The sequence below is a fragment of the Triticum urartu genome, chromosome 5 (genome assembly GCF_003073215.2).
Source record: "Triticum urartu cultivar G1812 chromosome 5, Tu2.1, whole genome shotgun sequence".
Taxonomy (NCBI): Eukaryota; Viridiplantae; Streptophyta; class Magnoliopsida; order Poales; family Poaceae; genus Triticum; species Triticum urartu.
In genome coordinates, this window is record NC_053026.1 from 317,838,217 (window position 1) to 317,857,557 (window position 19,341).

The 19,341-nt window shown below is 41.7% G+C and overlaps 1 protein-coding gene across 1 annotated transcript; it reads left to right on the forward strand.

Annotated features, from left to right (window-relative positions):
- The first annotated feature begins 2,539 nt into the window (after window positions 1-2,539).
- On the forward strand, window positions 2,540-9,428 carry LOC125508793 (kinesin-like protein KIN-5A). The gene is made up of 23 exons (XM_048673589.1): window positions 2,540-2,725; window positions 2,831-3,073; window positions 3,516-3,645; window positions 3,736-3,894; window positions 3,977-4,450; window positions 4,538-4,635; window positions 4,735-4,891; window positions 4,986-5,055; window positions 5,576-5,652; window positions 5,733-5,786; window positions 5,869-5,949; window positions 6,032-6,143; window positions 6,612-6,698; window positions 6,834-7,009; window positions 7,080-7,241; window positions 7,350-7,457; window positions 7,545-7,703; window positions 7,806-7,889; window positions 8,077-8,282; window positions 8,358-8,459; window positions 8,535-8,644; window positions 8,728-8,879; window positions 8,959-9,428. Exons 2-23 carry the CDS (start codon window positions 2,844-2,846, stop codon window positions 9,163-9,165), a joined length of 3,195 nt encoding a protein of 1,064 aa, XP_048529546.1. The 5' UTR covers window positions 2,540-2,725; window positions 2,831-2,843; the 3' UTR covers window positions 9,166-9,428.
- The last annotated feature ends 9,913 nt before the right edge of the window (window positions 9,429-19,341 follow it).

Here is a 19,341-nt window from a genome sequence, read left to right on the forward strand (position 1 = left end):
ATAGTTTGTTAGTTTTCAATGAAGTTTTTGATTCATACTTTACCTTGTGAACGAATTTTTACTTTAGCATAAGGAATTATATGACAATATATGTTGTTGTCCTAAAAGATGATCATGATGCCCTCATGCATGTCCGTATTTTATTTTTATCGACACCTCTATCTCTAAACATGTGGACATATTTTTCGATATCGGCTTTCGCTTGAGGACAAGCGAGGTCTAAGCTTGGGGGAGTTGATATGTCCATTTTGCATCATGCTTTTATATCGATATTTATTGCATTATGGGCTTCTATTACACATTATATCACAATATTTATGTCTTTTCTCTCTTATTTTATAAGGTTTACATGAAGAGGGAGAATGCCGGCAGCTGGAATTCTGGACTAGAAAAGGAGCAAATATTAGAGACCTATTCTGCACAACTCCAAATGTCCTGAAACTTCACGGAGAGTCATTTTGGAATTAATAAAAAATATTGGACGAAGAAAGCACCAGAGGGGGGCCACCTGCCATCCACAAAGGGTGGATGGCGCGCCCTCCTACCTTGTGGGCCACCTAGCAAGCCCCCGACGCCCATCTTTGGCTATATGGTGTGTTTTGACCTGGAAAAAATCAGAAGGAAGCTTTCGGGATGAAGTACCGCCGTCTCGAGGTGGAACTTGGGCAGAACCAATCTAGGGCTTCGGCGGAGCTGCTCTGCCAGGGAAACTTCCCTCCCGGAGGGGGAAATCGAAGCCATCGTCATCACCAATGATCCTCTCATCGAGAGGGGGTCAATCTCCATCAACATCTTCACCAGCACCATCTACTCTCAAACCTTAGTTCATCTCTTGTATTCGATCTTTGTCTCAAAACCTCATATTGGTACCTGTGGGTTGCTAATAGTGTTGATTATTCCTTGTAGTTGATGCTAGTTGGTTTATTCAGTGGAAGATCGTATGTTCAGATCCTTAATGATAATTAATACTCCTCTGATTATGAACATGAATATGCTTTGCGAGTAGTTAGGTTTGTTCCTGAAGACATGGGAGAAGTCTTGTTATAAGCAATCATGTGAATTTGGTATTCGTTCGATATTTTGATGAGATGTATGTTGTCTTTCCTCTAGTGGTGTTATGTGAACATCGACTACATGACACCTCACCATGATTAGAGGGTACCAACCTAGTCGACCCATAGTTTCTCAGGCCGGGCCTGAGGACCCTCATTCTCATAAGGACTCCGGAAGCCTCGTACCTCGACGTGATCAAAACAGCCGCTGCCGAAGACTTGACGTGTACTCCAAGGAGATCTCCGATCGCCGCCATACGCATCTCTAGATCAACAACCGACTATGTAACCTAGGTACCCCTCTGGCGTGTATATAAGCAAGGGGTTTAGCCTGTAGAAGGGGACAGATCATCATCTCATTCACCTAGCCTTAGGGTTAGAACACAACTCACGATCTCGAGGTAGATCAAGCTTGTACTTGATACACAACCATCAATGCAATCAAAGCAGGACATAGGGTATTACCTCTTCGAGAGGATCCGAACCTGGATAAACACCATGTCCCCCTATCTCCTGTTACCATCGATCCGAGATCCGCAGCTCGGGACCGCCTACCCCGAGGTCTGCCGGTTTTACCACGGACACCCGGTTTTATTAATTTGCAAATTCTTAGCGCTTTGTGAATTTTGGGACCACGGCATGAAAAGCGGAGGCTGCAGGACATCTCTAATTAGTGCTTGAATTTGCGCCTTGCGTTGAAGCTCATATTTTATTTTATTTTTGATAATTATCTTTTTGCATATTTTTTGTTTAAGCGTTGACTTAAACTCTCGGCATTGGAGATGCCCTAAATGGCTCTATTAGGTCTCCTCACACATGAGGATATCCCAACATACACGAGAAGAACAAGTACATGCTGCATGAGAAGGGAGCGTATCCAAATCATTAAACACTAGGCTAGATAAGGGCATGACCAATGCATAGCCCCAGGGTAATGCTTCACATGTCATGTAGGATTGGATAACAGAAAAAGTAGGTTCGGATGAGGAAGCGGGATCCTCTCCAGGAGGCTGGTGCTTAGAGACAAAAAGTGTGGTCTGGTGTATAAAGTTGAAAAAATTGAAATGAAAAGGAGGGATGCATGTGTAGTGAGAGTCACTTTCTATTCTTTGATGATGTCCACTAGTAGTAGTTTGCATTGAGAAGAAAAAAATCAACACATATGCTTCAAATTACTTTTTATCACGAGGCATCTATATTTATATACCACCATTGTACATGCCCTAACAGTCTACTTGGAAACCTAGGAACTTTCTTTTGTTTTGAAAATTGGAACTTAGGAACTTTGGCTGTGTTCTTGTGTGACCATTTCAGGTTGAATTCGGGAGTGCACCATTTGGAACGCCCCCAACGGTCGGGTCGGACCAAGTTGTGGTGTGCGACCAAGTTTTGAATTAAGATTGGAGCCGGAGTCGCACGCTCCGCACGACCTCGACGTGCTCCCGTCCCACTTTTCCGTTTTGTTTTTCGTGTTGTATAACGGCTCCCTCCCTCCCCACCTCCACTTCACTACGCTTTGTATAAGCCACGCCGGCCGGTCGATTCAAACCAATTCAAACCCGACATAGCACCAAACCCTCCTCCCCCATCCCCTCCGCCTCTCCGTTTCCTCTCCGCCCGCCGCTCGCCGGCGCCGCCCGAGATCCGTCCCCGAGCTCCCCTCCCTTGTCGAGGTACGACCGATCTGCCGGGCTCTGCTCCGATCCAGTCCGTTCCATTTCAACTCCTCTCTCGTCGCCTCTGTTTCCCTGTTCTGATTCCAAAATCCCCCGCTGCAGCTGCCGGCCGGCGATGGAGATCAGCACCCCTCGCAGGGCACCAGCAGCAGACGCTGCTGCGGCGTCCTCCTACGTCTCCATGTCCCCTTCCCCCTCCCACACCCCGCGCTCCTCCACCAAGGCCAAACGAACGCTCAACAACGGCGCAGCCATCGTCGCCTCCTCCCCTTCCCCTTCCCCTTCCCTTGCCAAGGGGGGCGGCGGCGGCGGCGGAGTTAACATCCAGGTCCTCCTCAGATGCAGGTATATATACTACGCGAGCGTCTCCGTCTGACCAAAACCCTTGTATCCTATGCTCTTATTGCTCGTTGTTCATTACATGGTGATCTACCGAATTTGCAAGTCAGTTCAGATATTAATTTATAAATGGTGGGTTTCCTCTGTGAACGGCCGTCTATATGAAGCACTAGTGTTTGTTCTTTATTGCCCAAGTGACAACAGCAGCTTAATGACACATATGTGAATTGGTGGATACATCTGGCGTGCTATTTTTATATTTGATAAAACTAGAAACTAGAGTACCAATTTCTGTTTGTCGCGAAGATTGTCTGCTCTATAGTTACTGTATATATGCATAGCCTGGTTGCCACCGTCCTTGCTTTGTTCAAGTAATTAGGATCACGAACAATGTGTACTGTCCCAGTGGGCTGTAAACTTATGGTTTGGATATTTATTGCCGATGTAGGCCTTTAAGCAAGGAGGAGCTGAGCATAAATACTCCTGTGGTCATCACTTGCAACGAGCAGAGGCGAGAGGTTTCCGCTGCCCAGAACATTGCAAACAAACAGATTGATCGAACATTTGTATTTGACAAGGTTAACAAATTCTCCATTTAAACTGTTTCAACCTCACTTACTTCAAGTAGTATGGCATTCGTCTAATTACTCCATTACATATGAATGTAGGTGTTCGGACCAAAGTCTAAACAGCAGGATGTGTTCAACCATGCCGTTGTTCCACTTGTAGGTGAAGTTCTGGATGGTTACAACTGCACTATATTTGCTTATGGGCAGACTGGAACTGGAAAAACATACACAATGGAAGGAGGAGGGGGCAAAACACAGGTAATTCATAGTTCACAATTTACCGATGTTGTTGATGCACTGTGTTTCCGTATCAGTTATAACTGCTGCTGTGTTTGTGTAGGATGGCGAGCTTCCATCTGATGCTGGTGTTATTCCAAGGGCTGTCAAGAGAATATTTGATATTCTCGAGGAACAGAGTGCAGAATACAGCATGAAGGTCTCATTTCTTGAATTGTATAACGAGGAACTCACTGATCTTTTAGCTCCAGAGGAGTCTAAATTCTCAGATGACAAATCAAAGAAGCCCATGGCACTCATGGAAGATGGGAAGGGAGGAGTTTTTGTTAGGGGACTGGAGGAAGAGGTAGTTTCTTCAGCCAGTGAGATATATAAGATACTTGAGAGAGGTTCTGGCAAAAGGAAAACCGCTGAAACTTTCCTCAACAAGCAAAGTAGTCGGTCACACTCTATTTTCTCAATCACCATCCATATCAAGGAATGCACACCAGAGGGTGAAGAAATGATCAAGTGTGGAAAGCTTAACCTTGTTGATCTTGCTGGTTCAGAGAACATATCCCGGTCAGGTGCTAGAGATGTGAGTTCCGCCTTGGGCCATTTCACTTTTGTTTCCCTACTATGATCAGGCTGTGCGATGTACTTACACTGTTGTCATCTATTACAGGGCCGAGCCAGAGAAGCAGGAGAGATCAACAAAAGTTTGCTTACCCTTGGGCGTGTTATTAATACTCTCGTGGAGCACTCTGGTCACATACCATACAGGTAAACACAAGCTTTTATGGGGCTTCCTTATGAAAATCTGCTCAATCATGGCACACCAATAAAATGCTGATCACCTGACATCTCTGTTTTGTCACGCAGAGATAGCAAGTTGACGAGATTGTTAAGAGATTCCTTGGGTGGAAAGACAAAGACTTGCATCATCGCAACCATTGCGCCTTCGGTGCATTGCCTTGATGAGACATTAAGCACACTAGACTATGCGCACCGTGCCAAAAATATCAAGAACAAACCAGAGGTTGGGCTCTTGTATCTGTTAAACTAATTCTGAATGACAAAGTCATCTTTCCTCTTGGATAGTTGAAATTAATTATGTGCACATGATTTTCCAGGTTAATCAGAAGATGATGAAATCTGCACTCATCAAAGATTTATACTTCGAAATGGACCGCCTCAAGCAAGGTATGTTTTTCCTTAGAAGTGTGCCTGAATATATGGCATTATCAACTTCATGAAAACACGATGCAACCATCTCTTCTTTAAACCATATGCTGATCATAAGCTTGTTTTCTGAAACATAATTATAATTATGCCGAGTGTAATGTTTCATAATTATGAGGGGTTACTTGCATGTTTTCTCATATTTTTGACATCTAGCCAAGTGCTTTCATACCATGTGTTTGCCACCACACACCTAAACATCTTTAAGGAGATAACATTCAACAAGTTAAATTATCATTAAAATCCATGTTGCGGAACTATTTTTTTCTGAGGTTCCAATTCCAGTCCCTTGATCACCACACAAATCATAAAAACACATATGTAAATGCTAGGCCTAGTGAGGAGATTTTGATTGATTTTGGATCTGTCTTGGAAATAAATTATTTTTTCTGCAAACATTTTCTTCACCTTGAAAATAGGCCATTTTGAGAGCCATATACTTTAAGTCGCTATAGTTATTCAGCTTGTTTATCTATGGCAGAACTGTATGCTGCTAGGGAAAAGAATGGTATTTATATTCCAGGGGAACAATACCTAGCCAATGAAGCTGAAAAGAAGGTACTATACTCATCGTGCTATTTATACATGTACACTAGGCTGTAAATATTCTGCTTGAGTATGATGGATAAACATTTCAGGCTATGTCAGAGAAGCTAGACCGTTTAGAGCTTTGTTTGGAGTCAAAAGACAAGGTATACCTTTATTCTTGGTGGTGAGGTGGATTTGCAATTCTTACTGATTTGAAAACTAAAATTGTGATTTATAATTGTACAGCAATTAGATGAGCTCCAAGGACTGTACGATTCTCAGAAAGTGTTAAGTGCAGACTTAAGCGATAAGCTTCAGACATTGCAGGTACAGATGTTTTCTTGTCATATGCCTATGGAATGTCTGAATGATCATTCTTGTATTTACATAATTTTTCATTCATTTCCAGAAAAGGATGCAGGAAACTGAGTGCGCCATAGCAGTCCTTGAAGATAAGTATATGCAGGCAAACAATACAGTAAAAGAGAAGGAGTATCTGATAGAAAATCTTCTTAAAACAGGTTAGAGAAAAAACCCACTTCTAAGTTTCTGTTAGTGTTTATCAAGCATGGTAGACGAGGTATCTTGTAATATGTTAAGAATTAATCCATAGTATTATCATATACAAGACACTGATTCTTTTTTACCTTACTATCTGATTTGTCGGTTTGCATGTATGCCTATACTATACATACAAAGCTCATCACTGAGCTGGGCACACACTGCATCTCCTTATACTACACTGTCCGTGTTCACTTCATTTCACTAGTTCATTACATTGTCTTCATGGAGGAAGTTCATTACATACGCAAAGGACAACACTATAAACTGGGAACAAACTGCAGCCCTTTACACGTTACTGTCCATGTATTGTTCATTATGTGGGCTCCTTTATTTCACTAGCTCGTTATTTTGCTTCGAGATATTTGCATTGGTGGCAAGGTGTTTTGCTTACCCATCTGTGTTTTCCGTTTTAAAAATCTTTTTAGAAAAAGTTCTTGTTGATGAAGCTCACACGCTTCGAACTGAGCTGGAGAATACAACAGACGATCTATCTGGGCTATTTTCAAAATTAGGTTCATCTCCTTTCCTCCCTCTCCCCCCATTCTCCCCCTTTTTACTTTAAATATCATTTTTTTTTTAAACAGAAAAATCAAGAGGAATATTTTCACTTCAAATTTCATGATATACATCCATGTTATGATTTTCAGAAAGGAAGGGCATGATTGAAGATGCAAACAAAAATATAGTTGGACACTTCCATTCTCAGCTCACTCAAGACATGAATATCTTGCATAGAAACATCTCAACTTCAGTCTCTCAACAGGAGAGCCAACTGAAAGTACTTGAAGAGGAGATGCAATCTTTTATCACCTCAAAGGGCAAGGTATGCTAGCACAAAGACATGTCTCTACAAGTGTATTATCTATAAGCTTAACCATTGCAAACTTCCATAGGTTGCTGGAGGACTTCAAAATCAAGTAAGAGAAATGAAAGAGAGCTTCAGTTCAAGGATTGCAGAATTGCATGGCTTTGCTAATGAGCTCAACCTCAAATCCCGATTAAGCTCTGAGAAGCTGAATGCCCAAGTTAGCGCACACACATCTGATCTGGAGGATGTAAGTACACTTCATTAGCATATTTGTTTTCTGTGATTTGTTGAATACCTTGCTCTAGTTTTACTGTGATGGTTTGTTGGTAAACTTAGTCTTATTTGGTTCCTGCAGTGTTTGAAGGGCCTCTTAGCTGATGCTGACCAATTACTCATTGGGCTACAAAATGGGCTCTCTCAGCAAGAAGAGAGCTTAACTACATTAGTTGAGCAGCAACATGAGGTTTACCACGATGCTAATTATTAATTTCTCTCCAAATGTTCACTTGTGATTACAATTGTTTTAAGAAATTCTGTCACACTCAAACAGGGACTCACTAGAAATGTGGATAGAACAAAGTCTATCTCAGCAACTACAATGAATTTCTTTAGAACAATAGATGCTCATGCATTGGAACTCAAAAGGATATTAGAGGAATCGCAGGCATCACATCAAAAGCAACTTCTCCAGCTCCAAACGAAGTTTGAGGTAATCGTTTGTTGTAGAATATGTAAATTCTGCACTAAGGATTTCTTTGAAAGTTTATTAGGCATAGTTCAACATCTGTTGACATGAAAAATATGGTTTTAGGTCTGTGCCGCTGATGAAGAGAAGTATCTGATGGAGAAGGTATCAGGGTTGTTAGCAGAATCAAATGCTAGAAAGAAAAATATGGTATGCGCATTCTACTTTGTTAGTACTAGCACACTTTCGTTCCATCAATTGATATTCAGATCGCGCCACACAATGTAGAGGCTACAGTTGTGGACCTTGTGCTCGCACACGCCAGTGCACACATTATTACTTGTGACCCTCAGGTTGAAAACTTGTTGATGTGTGTTATATGTGGTCACTTCACCAGGTTCGAGATGACATAAGCAGCCTTGCTAAGACGGCTTCTGAGCGATCCAACAGTTTGCAAACTGAAACCACCAAGTTTCATGATTTCACATCTTCTATGAGTGAGCAATGGGAAGCTTACGTGGAGACAACCAAAGAGGCATTTCACAGAAACATATCCTCTGTTGAACAGAAGAAATGTTGCTTGGTGGAGAATCTCCAGCAGTGGTAAGTTTCTGACAGTGCCTACTAGATCTTGAATTTCTCTAACACAAGAAGTAACAGATATTCCCCATTCTCCAGCAAAACAAGGACACAATTGTGCTCAGAACAATGGAGCAATGCGCAAAATTCAGTATTGGCTCTTGGAAGAAGCAATGCAGAAACAATAGGTTCAGTCATCAGGTAATTACAATTCACACTGATTAGTTTGAAGATGAGAAAACTTGATTTATGCTAAATATGTCTCTTTGAATGAAGCGATGGAAATGATGCAAACAGCCAACTTCACATGCGATTTTCATCCGCTGTCAGCACTGCTCTTGAAGATAATGATGTTTCAAGCGAAGCTCTTGTTTGCTCTATTGACGGTACTATATATCTCACCCTAAAGTTGCTCCCTTTTCAGACTGAACATTTGCATCTACATTCTCTACAAACTGTATCTTGCCAGATTCACTAAGATTGGACCGTGGGATCTGCGAGACTGTGAGACCTATCATCGCCGCATCACAGACTCAGCTTGGTGACCTTCAAAGGAGCCACCATGAGAAGACGCTGGGGATATCAGGGAATGCCAACAGATCACTGGGGGATGAGTACAAGGTGGGCATATATATCAGTCTGGGCGCCAGTTTGTTTATCAATTGGGTAGGAACTGACTTTCTAGTGTTTCTCAACGCAGGTGGATGAACCAACTTGTTCAACACCAACAAGGCGCCAGATTAACATCCCCAGCAGCCAATCGATCGAGGGCTTGGTAACTCCACTGGAAGACCTCGTCAAGTCATTCAGGGACAGTAGAACTCCGTCGAAACTCGTGACTGGAAACGCGAAGCGCTTAGATTTGGCAACTGAGATGGAGAGAGTTCCTCTCACTACAATTAACTAGACACAAGGCACGAATTTTTACATGTTCTGAGATGTCGGGGGTTGATTTTGTAGTTCGAAGATCAACCTTGGAGGCTGTATGGCCTGAGCTAGTTGATCTCTGTCGTAGAAGACAACAACAAATGTAATATTATTATGCAACTGCTGTAGCACTTCTGTATCCTGGCATTGCGAAGTTGGGTAATTTCTTGTGGCAGCTGCAAAAAAGGACACGAGCTCTTGTGGCAGATCACGGTGAATAATTTTTTCGCCCAAACAAGCTAAACGAAGAAGCGGTCTTCCAAAAAACAATGGTCATCAACTGAAAGCTTGCCATGTGTGGCTAGGGGCTCCCCATGATCCCCTATTATACATGTAAACCTCGAGACAATCTAATAAAGTGTGGTTTACTGCTAGAAAAAATCAACTGAAAGCTTTTGGATATCTATGTCTCATATAAGCTGGCCACCACACGATCTAGCTGCTTTAAAATACATGCAAATCTGTCTGATCCCACGTCCTTTTTTTTTCTTTTTCTGTCAGATCTATGCAAAAGTCCATTGGGAGTATAAAGCATCTCAAAACATAATAAAAAGAGAGGTGCTATACACACGATAAATTTGCACGATAGGTAGGCGACGATGGAATCCGGCCGGACATGCATATGACTGAGAACAACAGTAGCCACTGGATTTGCTTGTCGTGCACAGGTCGGGCACAAGTATCGTGCATGAAACTGTTTCGTAGTAAAAAGAAAGAGAGGTGCTATACACACGATAAATTTGCACGATAGGTGGACGACGATGGAATCCGGCCGGACATGCATATGATTGAGAACAACAGTAGCCATTGGATTTGCTTGTCGTGCACAGGTCGGGCACAAGTATCGTGCGTGAAGCTGTTTCGTAGTAAAAGAGAGATGCCATACACACGATAGGTAGACGACGATGGAATCCGGCCGAACATGCATATGACTGAGAACAACAGTAGCCACTGGATTTCTCGGGCACAAGTATCGTGCCTGAAGCTGTTTCGTAGTAAAAAGAGAGGTACTATACACACGATAAATTTGCACGATAGGTAGACGACGATGGAATCCGGCCAGACATGCATATGACTGAGAACAGCAGTAGCCATTGGATTTGCTTGTCGTGCACAGGTCGGGCACAAATATCATGCGTGAAGTTGTTTTGTAGTAAAAAGAGAGGTGCTATACACACGATAGATTTGCACGATAGGTAGACGATGATGTAATCCGGCCGAAGAGCCAATACTGCCGCCAAAACGAGTCGTCGATACGCCGCTGTCGTTGCTCCCCTACTGGAGCTAGCATGACCTTTGCACAGATCTGAAACACCTGACACCAAATCTCGCCACATGATGAGAAACTCAAACCTTACTGTCCCAAGGAGACGACAAGAATATATGCCGTAACTCCGTCGACTACGTCCAAATGGACGAACTCAAGGTAGATCGAAGCCCGAAAAACACACATGAAGAAAAAGCACCACCATCGATCTGCGCGCTCTATTTTAACCACCACATCCCCCCCCCCCACCCCCCTTTTTTTTCCTCCCCCTTTTTTTCCCTTTTTCTATTTCCTTTTCTGTTGCTTTTTTCCTTTGGTTTTTTTGTTTCTTCTTAGGTTTTCATTGCTTTTTCTTTGTTATACTTCAGTTTTCTTTGTTTTCTCACCCTTTTTGTTTTCCTCCTTTCTTCATTTTCTATTTTTTTTATTTCTATATTTCCTCCGTTTCCTCACTCTCCTTTTTGTTTTTTTCTTGGTTTTTATGGGTATTTTTTCAGCACATGTCTACCTTTTCTCAGTCAAAGTGTACATTTTTAGTGAGGACATTAAACATTTTTGTGATCTACGTTCGACTTTTTCAAATACATGACACATATTTTTTAAATACATGTTTAAACACTTTCTGAATACACAATAACATTTTCCAAATTATGCGTTGGTACATTTTTAATGGTAATAAACAAAATTTAAACTACACAAACATATTTTTACATTGCATAACTTTTTTATAATGTGACAAACATTTTTTCAAATGCGAGAAATTTTCTTTTAAATGCCATTTATATTTTTTAAATGGCAACAAACAATTTTTTGAACTACTTGATTTTTTTACATCGTGTTAAAATGACAATAAATATTTTTAACTACTCAAACATTCTTTTAATCGTATAACATTTTTTAAATGTCACAATTTTTTAATAAAAATGCAAAATATTTCTTCAAAATGGCATGTACATTTTTTGGATGGCAATAAACATTTTTTAACCTACACAAGCAAATTTTAACATTTGTATAAACATTTTCCAACTGTCATGAATAATTTTTTGAAACATGAGAATATTTCTTTAAAATGGGACATCAAAATTTTAATGGCACGAAACATTTTTTATATCACATAAACATTATTTTTATATTTTATAATTCTTTTTACAAAATTCACATACATCTTTTGAAACGTGGGAACATTTTTTCATTGTGAAGAACAGTTTTTTAAAATCTATCAACATTTTTAAAATTGTGTTAACAATTTTTTATACGATGGTAATGTTTTGTAATTGCAGGATTTAAAAAAGTGTAAATATATATTTTCTTAATTGATTTAATTAACATATAAATAAAAAGTTAAAACCGGATTTGGTGTGATGTAATCTTGATGTCACCATCATGTCAGCGTTGCCAAACCAGGTCCCTACTAGGCCGGCCCATCAGTGGCTCTTGAAGGCAGCCGAGCGTGTGAGGCTGCCTTCTGCCTCGCTATAAGCAAGGCATAGCCAGGACCCACATCCAGCCCCGCATTGATGTGCCCCATTCTTCGGGTTGAGCACATGTTTTTTCCCGTGTCTGTTGCATGGGTTGTTTTTGTTATAAGTATCTGTTTCACCCCGTGGGCTGCGTTTTTTTCAAGTATATGTTGTCGTTGTACAATTGGAAGAGTCCATCTTTTTCCGTTTATTCTTCACCATTATGTAAACGACCTTGCTATTATTTGAGGAATAAAGTTATTACGCTAAAAAAATCCTATTTGGTACTTAACACGCAGGCCCATCTAAGCATTTTGCATTCCTGGTTTGGGTTGGCTTTGGGAAGCTTCTGGGCTTCTGGTCCATTTTTCCTCTTTTCTTTTTTATTTGGTTTTGTCGATTTATTCACTCGCTTTTATTCATTTTTCCTTTTTATTTTTTATTTCCCCCTTTTTATTGCCCCCCTTTCTATTTCTCATGAAAGTTTTATTCAAATCCATTTTTTTTCAAATGCACGAACCTTTTTCAAATCAGCAAAGATTCTTTCAAATTTACAATTTTTTTTAAAATTCATGAACATCTTTTCAAATTCTTGAACTTATTCAAATTTGTGAAGTTTATCAAATTCATGAACTTTTTCAAATCTGTAATTTTTTTAAAAATACCTGAACTTTTTTCAAAGTGCGTAGTTTTTTGAAATTCGTGAACTTTTTCTTCATATTCTTAACCCTTTCATGAATATTTTTTTCAAATCCGACATATACGATCGATTGTAAATCCGTTTTTCAAATTCATGATTTTTCTCAAAATTGCAAAGTTGTTATTAATTCATGATTTTTTAATTCTTAAGTGCACAAATTAGTGTTAAACTATATAGAAAACCTATGGCCATGTTAGTATAGTAGGAAATAGCAAATAAAAAACCACCCAACCTCGTAAGCGAGAGAGTAGGCGCGAGAGAAAGAGGTGACACTATTGGGTCGCGACCCACAAAGAAATCTAGCGAGCACCAGTAACACCTTTGGGTGCTGCCGAATAGGAGGTCTCATCTTTTTCCTCTATCTTATCACCCCCCATTCGACGCTCTATCTTCTCACTCCTATTCTTGTTTTTCCTCCAGCCTTTTGGCACATGATTTATCTGACTCAATTTCATGTCCACCTTAACATGGAAGTTGCCTGACCCCGACCCATCTGCATGTCCACCCTCATTATGCAACTTGCCCTCCGGCACCTACAACTTGTTGCATGTCCACCCTCGACACATGACTTGTCCCTACCAAACCCAGTTGCTTGTCCATCGTTTGACATGTGATTCGTTCGACCCAATGGCATGTCCATCTTTTGACACGTAACTTGTTCGAACTAGTTGCATGTTCATCCTTGAAATGCAAGCGTGAAAGTGCAACTATTCCTGGGTGGTTTTGGTAATTCCTAACAACATATAGCCCATTGAGCTAATGCTATTTCAAGATAAATATTTCAGGAAAGCTCAATGTTTGGCATGGCATGGATTAGAAAGTGGACCCCTCAAAATACTAAGAACACATGCTGGCACAAGCTCAAGACTCTACATTTTACTTTTAGTGATCCAAGATCACATTGAGTCCATAGGAAAAGTCAATACTATTAAAAGGGGATGAGGTGTTGCTTAATGAGTTACTTGCTCAAAATGCTTAGTGATATGCTCCAAAACCCTCAACTACTTTCTCATATTCACATATGTCCCAAACCAAAAGTCAAACTCGGCCCACCGAAATTTCCTACCCGGCGCCACCGAGTTCACTTGACATAGCCACTGCCACAAACCCTAGTCATTTCGGTCTCACCGATAGGGATCTCGGTCTCACCGAGATGGGATTGCAACCTCTCTGTTTCCCCTCGTAACGTTTCGGTCCAACCGAGATGAGAGATCGGTCTCACCGAGATTGCAATGCAAACTCTTTGTTTTCCTTTCGTAATGTTTCGGTCTAACCGAGATGAGCGAATCGGTCCCACCGAGTTTGCCTGGCCAACTCTCTGTTTGCCTATTACTAAAATCGGTCCCACCGAGTTTGTGTAATCGGTCTCACCGAGATTACGTTATGTCCTAACCTTAATGGAATCGGTCACACCGAGTTGACATGTCGGTCCCACCGAAAATCCTAACGTTCACATTCTGAACTAAATCGGTCTGACCGAGTTTCATGATTCGGTCCCACCGAATTCGGTGATTTGTGTGTAACGGTTAGATTTTGTGTGGAGGCTATATATACCCCTCCACCCACTCTTCATTCATGGAGAGAGCCATCCGAACATGCCTACACTTCCAACATATATTTTCTGAGAAAGAACCACCTACACTTGTGTTGAGGTCCAGATATTCCATTCCAACCACATAAATCTTGATCTCTAGCCTTCCCCAAGTTGCTTTCCACTCAAACCCTCTTTTCACCAAATCCAATCCTATGAGAGAGAGCTGAGTGTTGGGGAGACTATCATTTGAAGCACAAGAGCAAGGAGTTCATCATCAACACACCATCTATTAGCTTTTGGAGAGTGGTGTCTCCTAGATTGGTTAGGTGTCACTTGGGAGCCTCCGTCAAGATTGTGGAGTTGAACCAAGGAGTTTGTACGGGCAAGGAGATCGCCTACTGCGTGAAGATCTACCCTAGTGAAGCAAGTCCTTCGTGGGCGATGGCCATGGTGGGATAGACAAGGTTGCTTCTTCATGGACCCTTCGTGGGTGGAGCCCTCCGTGGACTCGTGCAACCGTTACCCTTCGTGGGTTGAAGTCTCCATCAACGTGGATGTACGATAGCACCACCTATCGGAACCACGCCAAAAATCTCCGTGCCTACATTGCGTTGCTCCCTCAAACTCCTCCCTTTACCTTCATATGCAATTGTTTTACATTCCACTGATATACTTTTAGAATTGCACGTAATTGCTACAATTGTGGAAGACCCGGACACTACTCCAATGAGTGTACGGCTCCCTACAAAAGAAGAGAAGATTCTCCCAAAAGAAGAAGTAGAAGAGAAGAATCACCACCTAGAGAGAGAAAGAGTAGAGATGATCGTTATGAGCGAAGACCCTCTCGGAGAAGCAAGGATTCGGAAAGGAAGGACAAGTCATCAAAGAGCTACACAAGACGAAGACATCAAGCTCATGTTGGTGAATGGGTATCCAGCTCCGACTCCGACAATCACTCCGAAAGAAGTTACCACTCCAACTCCGAATACACTCAAGATGAAGGTGTTGCCGGTCTAGCACTTGTGTCAACCGACTCCTACGACATATTTGACTCACCAAATGAAGGAATTCGAAGATGCTTCATGGCTAAAGGCCCAAAGGTATCACACCCCGAGTATGTTGATTTCAATAGTGATGAAGATGATTTGCTAGGTGATGATGATTTACTTGTTGACAACTCTAGTTATGAAAACTATGATGAACTTGCTATTAATCATGCTAATCAAGATAAAACGAATGACAATGATAAGAAGGAGATTGAGCGTCTAACTAAAGAACTAAACACTCTTAAGTTAGCTCATGAAACTACCTTGGAAGATCATCGAGAACTTTTAAAGACTCATGAGAAGCTACGCTTTGTAAAGCTCAACCTTGAGCAAGAGCATGAGTTCTTAAAGGCAATCAATGATGATCTTCGCAAGAAAAGTTCTTCTTACATTGCCAAGCGTTTACTCTTGTCTACTTACATGCCACAAGTTAAATCTAGTAACAAGAACAAGGAATATTCTTCTTCTAGTAGTAACAATAATCATGCTAAAAACAATGTTGTTGCTTCTAGTAGTTCTCTTGATTCCACTAATGATTCTCTTAGCCAAGTTACACTTGAGCAAGAAAATAGCTTATTGAAGGGAATTATAGAGAAAGGTGTTTACAAGAGTCTTGCCGGAAGTAAGCAATTTGAGGAAATTGTACGCAAGCAAGGAAGACACTGGAAGAATCAAGGTGTTGGTTTTGAACGAAAGTTCAATGCCAATGGAGTTGAGTGGGAAGAAGATCAATACCCCAAGACGAAGTTTGTTCCCCAACAAGAGAAGTATGATCCTACTTCTTTCCAAGGAACACAAGCTCAAGATGATCTTCCACCACAAGACCACAAGCTAAAGGGCAAGGACAAGCTTCAAGAGGAGATTGATGCATTTGAAGAAGCCCCTAAGGCATTGGTCAAGTGGGTTCCCAAGACTACATCAAGTTCTACTTCATCAAGTACAACTACAACTCCAAGGATTCCCATCAAGATGGTGTGGATCCCGAAGAAGAAGAACTAGAGAGTTCTTGAGGGTGACTCCACCAACATACTTCACTCATATCATTTTGGCAAGGACAAGTGCAAACAACTTCCATATCTTGCACTAGTTCAAGGAGTCACAAACCCTCTTGTTGGTAAGACAAGGGAGAAGGTAACCTAATGCATTCATGGACACCATCTCATGTGAATATCACTCTATGTCTATGGATATCCTTGTTTGTTCCTTGTGGGACTAACCCGTGTAGGTATTGAAAGTGCAACTCACTCCAAAGGATTGCTCCGAATGATCTACATCAACTTTGAGCATCCTACATCTTCAACAACTACATGAAGTCATCATCGACAAAACCCAAGGTTAGTTCATGCCTCCTAGGGGGATATCACATCTAGGGGGAGCTTTACTCTAATCAATTGAGCTAAAGCAACTCTAACAATGTGAACACAACAATGCATTATGTAAAAGTGGTAACCCCACTTGTGCTTAAACGATGAGTATGACCTATGATCAAATGGTCTCATTTGACTCCTCAGTCAATATACTCATATATAGATGACCTAGTCATCGCCAAATTGCTTGATAGATACTAGAGTGATTGTGCATGCTTTGCCACATATTTCATTTGCCATCTTATTGTGTGAGCATGTTGGTTGCATACTTTACTCATTCGAGGACATCCATTTGTTTCCTTGATTGTTTAGCTTTTTCTCTTTTGCAAAATGGATGGACAAGAATGCCTAAGGACTTCCTCTAGCTATCTATGATTTTCTCGTCTCAAACTCTATTCATGCTACATCAAAAAGTTTGATCAAGTCAGATTCGAACCACTCTGTGTGAGGAGCACTCAAAGTCCCTGATTCATCATAGACTTAAACTTCCAAAAACCTCTTTGTGCATTTCGGTATGACCGAGTCATCCATTTCGGTCACACCGAGATCACTAAGTTGATCCAGGTTTTCAATCTCGGTGCAACCGATTTGAACTTTTCGGTCACACCGAGTTGCAGTAACCGCTTGCAATTCTGCATCTCGGTGCCACCGAGTTGTTCCACTTGGTCACACCGACAGGGCCGGGATATATATACCAACGGGTGAAATTTTGGAAATTTCTTCAAATTCCTCAACCCGCGCGTGTGTCCTTCTCTGCCTCCTCGGGTCTCCAGATCGTCTCCTCGCCGCCAGCGACCTCCCGCCGCTGGTTTCCATCGCTGTCAAAGGAAATCTGCTCCGCCGTTGTCGCTGTAGCGAACTCCCGCCGAACTAGGGTATGGGTTCGACCCTTGTGCTATTCTTTTACCTCTGATTCATAGCACATTGTTTTACCATGATCCTTACCACATATGCAAACACTCTATCCACTGAAAACATCCTTTAGGTTAGATTTGATTTGAAAATTTAGGGTTAGGTCTCCGCCAAAATCATCTCGGACCGACCGAGTTGTAGAAATCGGTCTCATCGATTTGTCTTAGGCCATAACACTTGCAATTTTCAGTCTGACCGAAAACTGCAAATCGGTGTGACCGAGTTCGATTCTCTGTGAAACCCTAGCAGTCTCGGTGCCACCGAAGTGTGACTCGGTCTGACCGAGTTCACTAGTTTAGGTTTCAAAAGCTGCTTCGGTATCACCGAGTTTACAAATTGGTAGCTCCGAAATGCTTTATGTGGAGAACTAAAACTAAGTTTTTAAGTCATCTGTTTTGCAAAATCTCTGCACTTTGTGATGCTCGTCCACTCTATCTCATCTACATCTATTCACAGGGTTTGCTGTCAGTGAGTTTGCAGAGATGTCTGATCAGAGTAACAGTCAGAACAAGTCTGAGGAGCATGTGCAGTTGAGTGAGGATTCAGATCCCTCGAGCACTTATGATGATGGCAGCAAGAGCACTCCCAGCAACTTGCCAAAGGCAGCCACCAGATCTAGGAAGAAGAGAACCTCAGAATCGGAGGATGAGGATTATGTTGCCACTGAGGAGGAAGTAATCTCCAAGAAGAAGGTGCTGAAAAAGGCATATGGCACAGCTACTACAGTTAAGCCAGGAATGAATAAGAAGGCTCCAGCAAAGAGAATTCCTATGTCTAAGGCCAGAGCCTCTACTCAAGAGACAATGGAGTTCACTCTTGAACCCAAAGAAGGCGGAGAAGGCAAGAAAAGGAAGGAGAGGGTCAAGAAGACCATTGCCGGAGTCATTGGCAAGCCCTCCATGATGAGAGACCCCTTTGAAGAAGAGGAAGAGGAAGAGGATGCTGCACCAGCACCCAAAGCTCAGAAGCTTATGGGAGATGCTATAAAGTCATGGGCTGCTCCATCAAAGCCCATGACAGCTCCCAAAGCTCCAGCTCAGAAGCCCAGTAAGCCCAAGAGGAACACCAGAAGTATACCTGCTGAAGAAAAGAAGAAGGCCCTAGTGCCTCAGTCTAAAGAAGATGACGAGTCTCTTATTTTGAGAAAATTGAAGCCCAAGATTCCAGACCACAATGATGCTCATCCAGTCGCTGAGAACATGCACATCAGGAAAGATTTAGGACTGAGATTGTGGAGAAAGTCTGATCCTTATGCTGTGAGGAGGAGGACTGCAGTTGACTACAGGTTTCATACAAAGGAACAACAAGACTTTTATGAAACTATTTTGCTTGATAAGAAGCCCATTGTCTGTGACATGAGATGGGTCGATTGGGAATACATCCAGGAGAATGAAGATCACTTTCCAGGAGTTTATGACAGCTTCAAAGCATGTGGAGTAGATGAGTTACAGAAGCTCACAAAATGGAATGATGAGATGATTATGCCGTTTTACTCCACTGCTCACTTTTACCCAGATGGGAAGATCATATGGATGTCAAAACGTACTAGGTACCAATCCACAGTTGAAGAATGGGCTAAATTGATAAATGCCCCAGAAGAACATGAAGATGGCTTGGATGTGTATGCCAAGAAGAAGAAGGACCACAACACTATGGCTAACATGTACAAGGAGATTCCAGGTAAAGCTTTGGAGACTCACAAGTTTGGATCTGTACATTTCTTGTTGTCTGGTCTGCCTACTATCAACTGGATCCTAAGGCACACTCTGCTACCCAAGTCAAGAGATCACAAGATGATCATAGGGCACTTCATCAACCTGCTACAACTTTTTGATGTCCCTTAGAAGTTCAAGGTCATGAGTCTGATTGT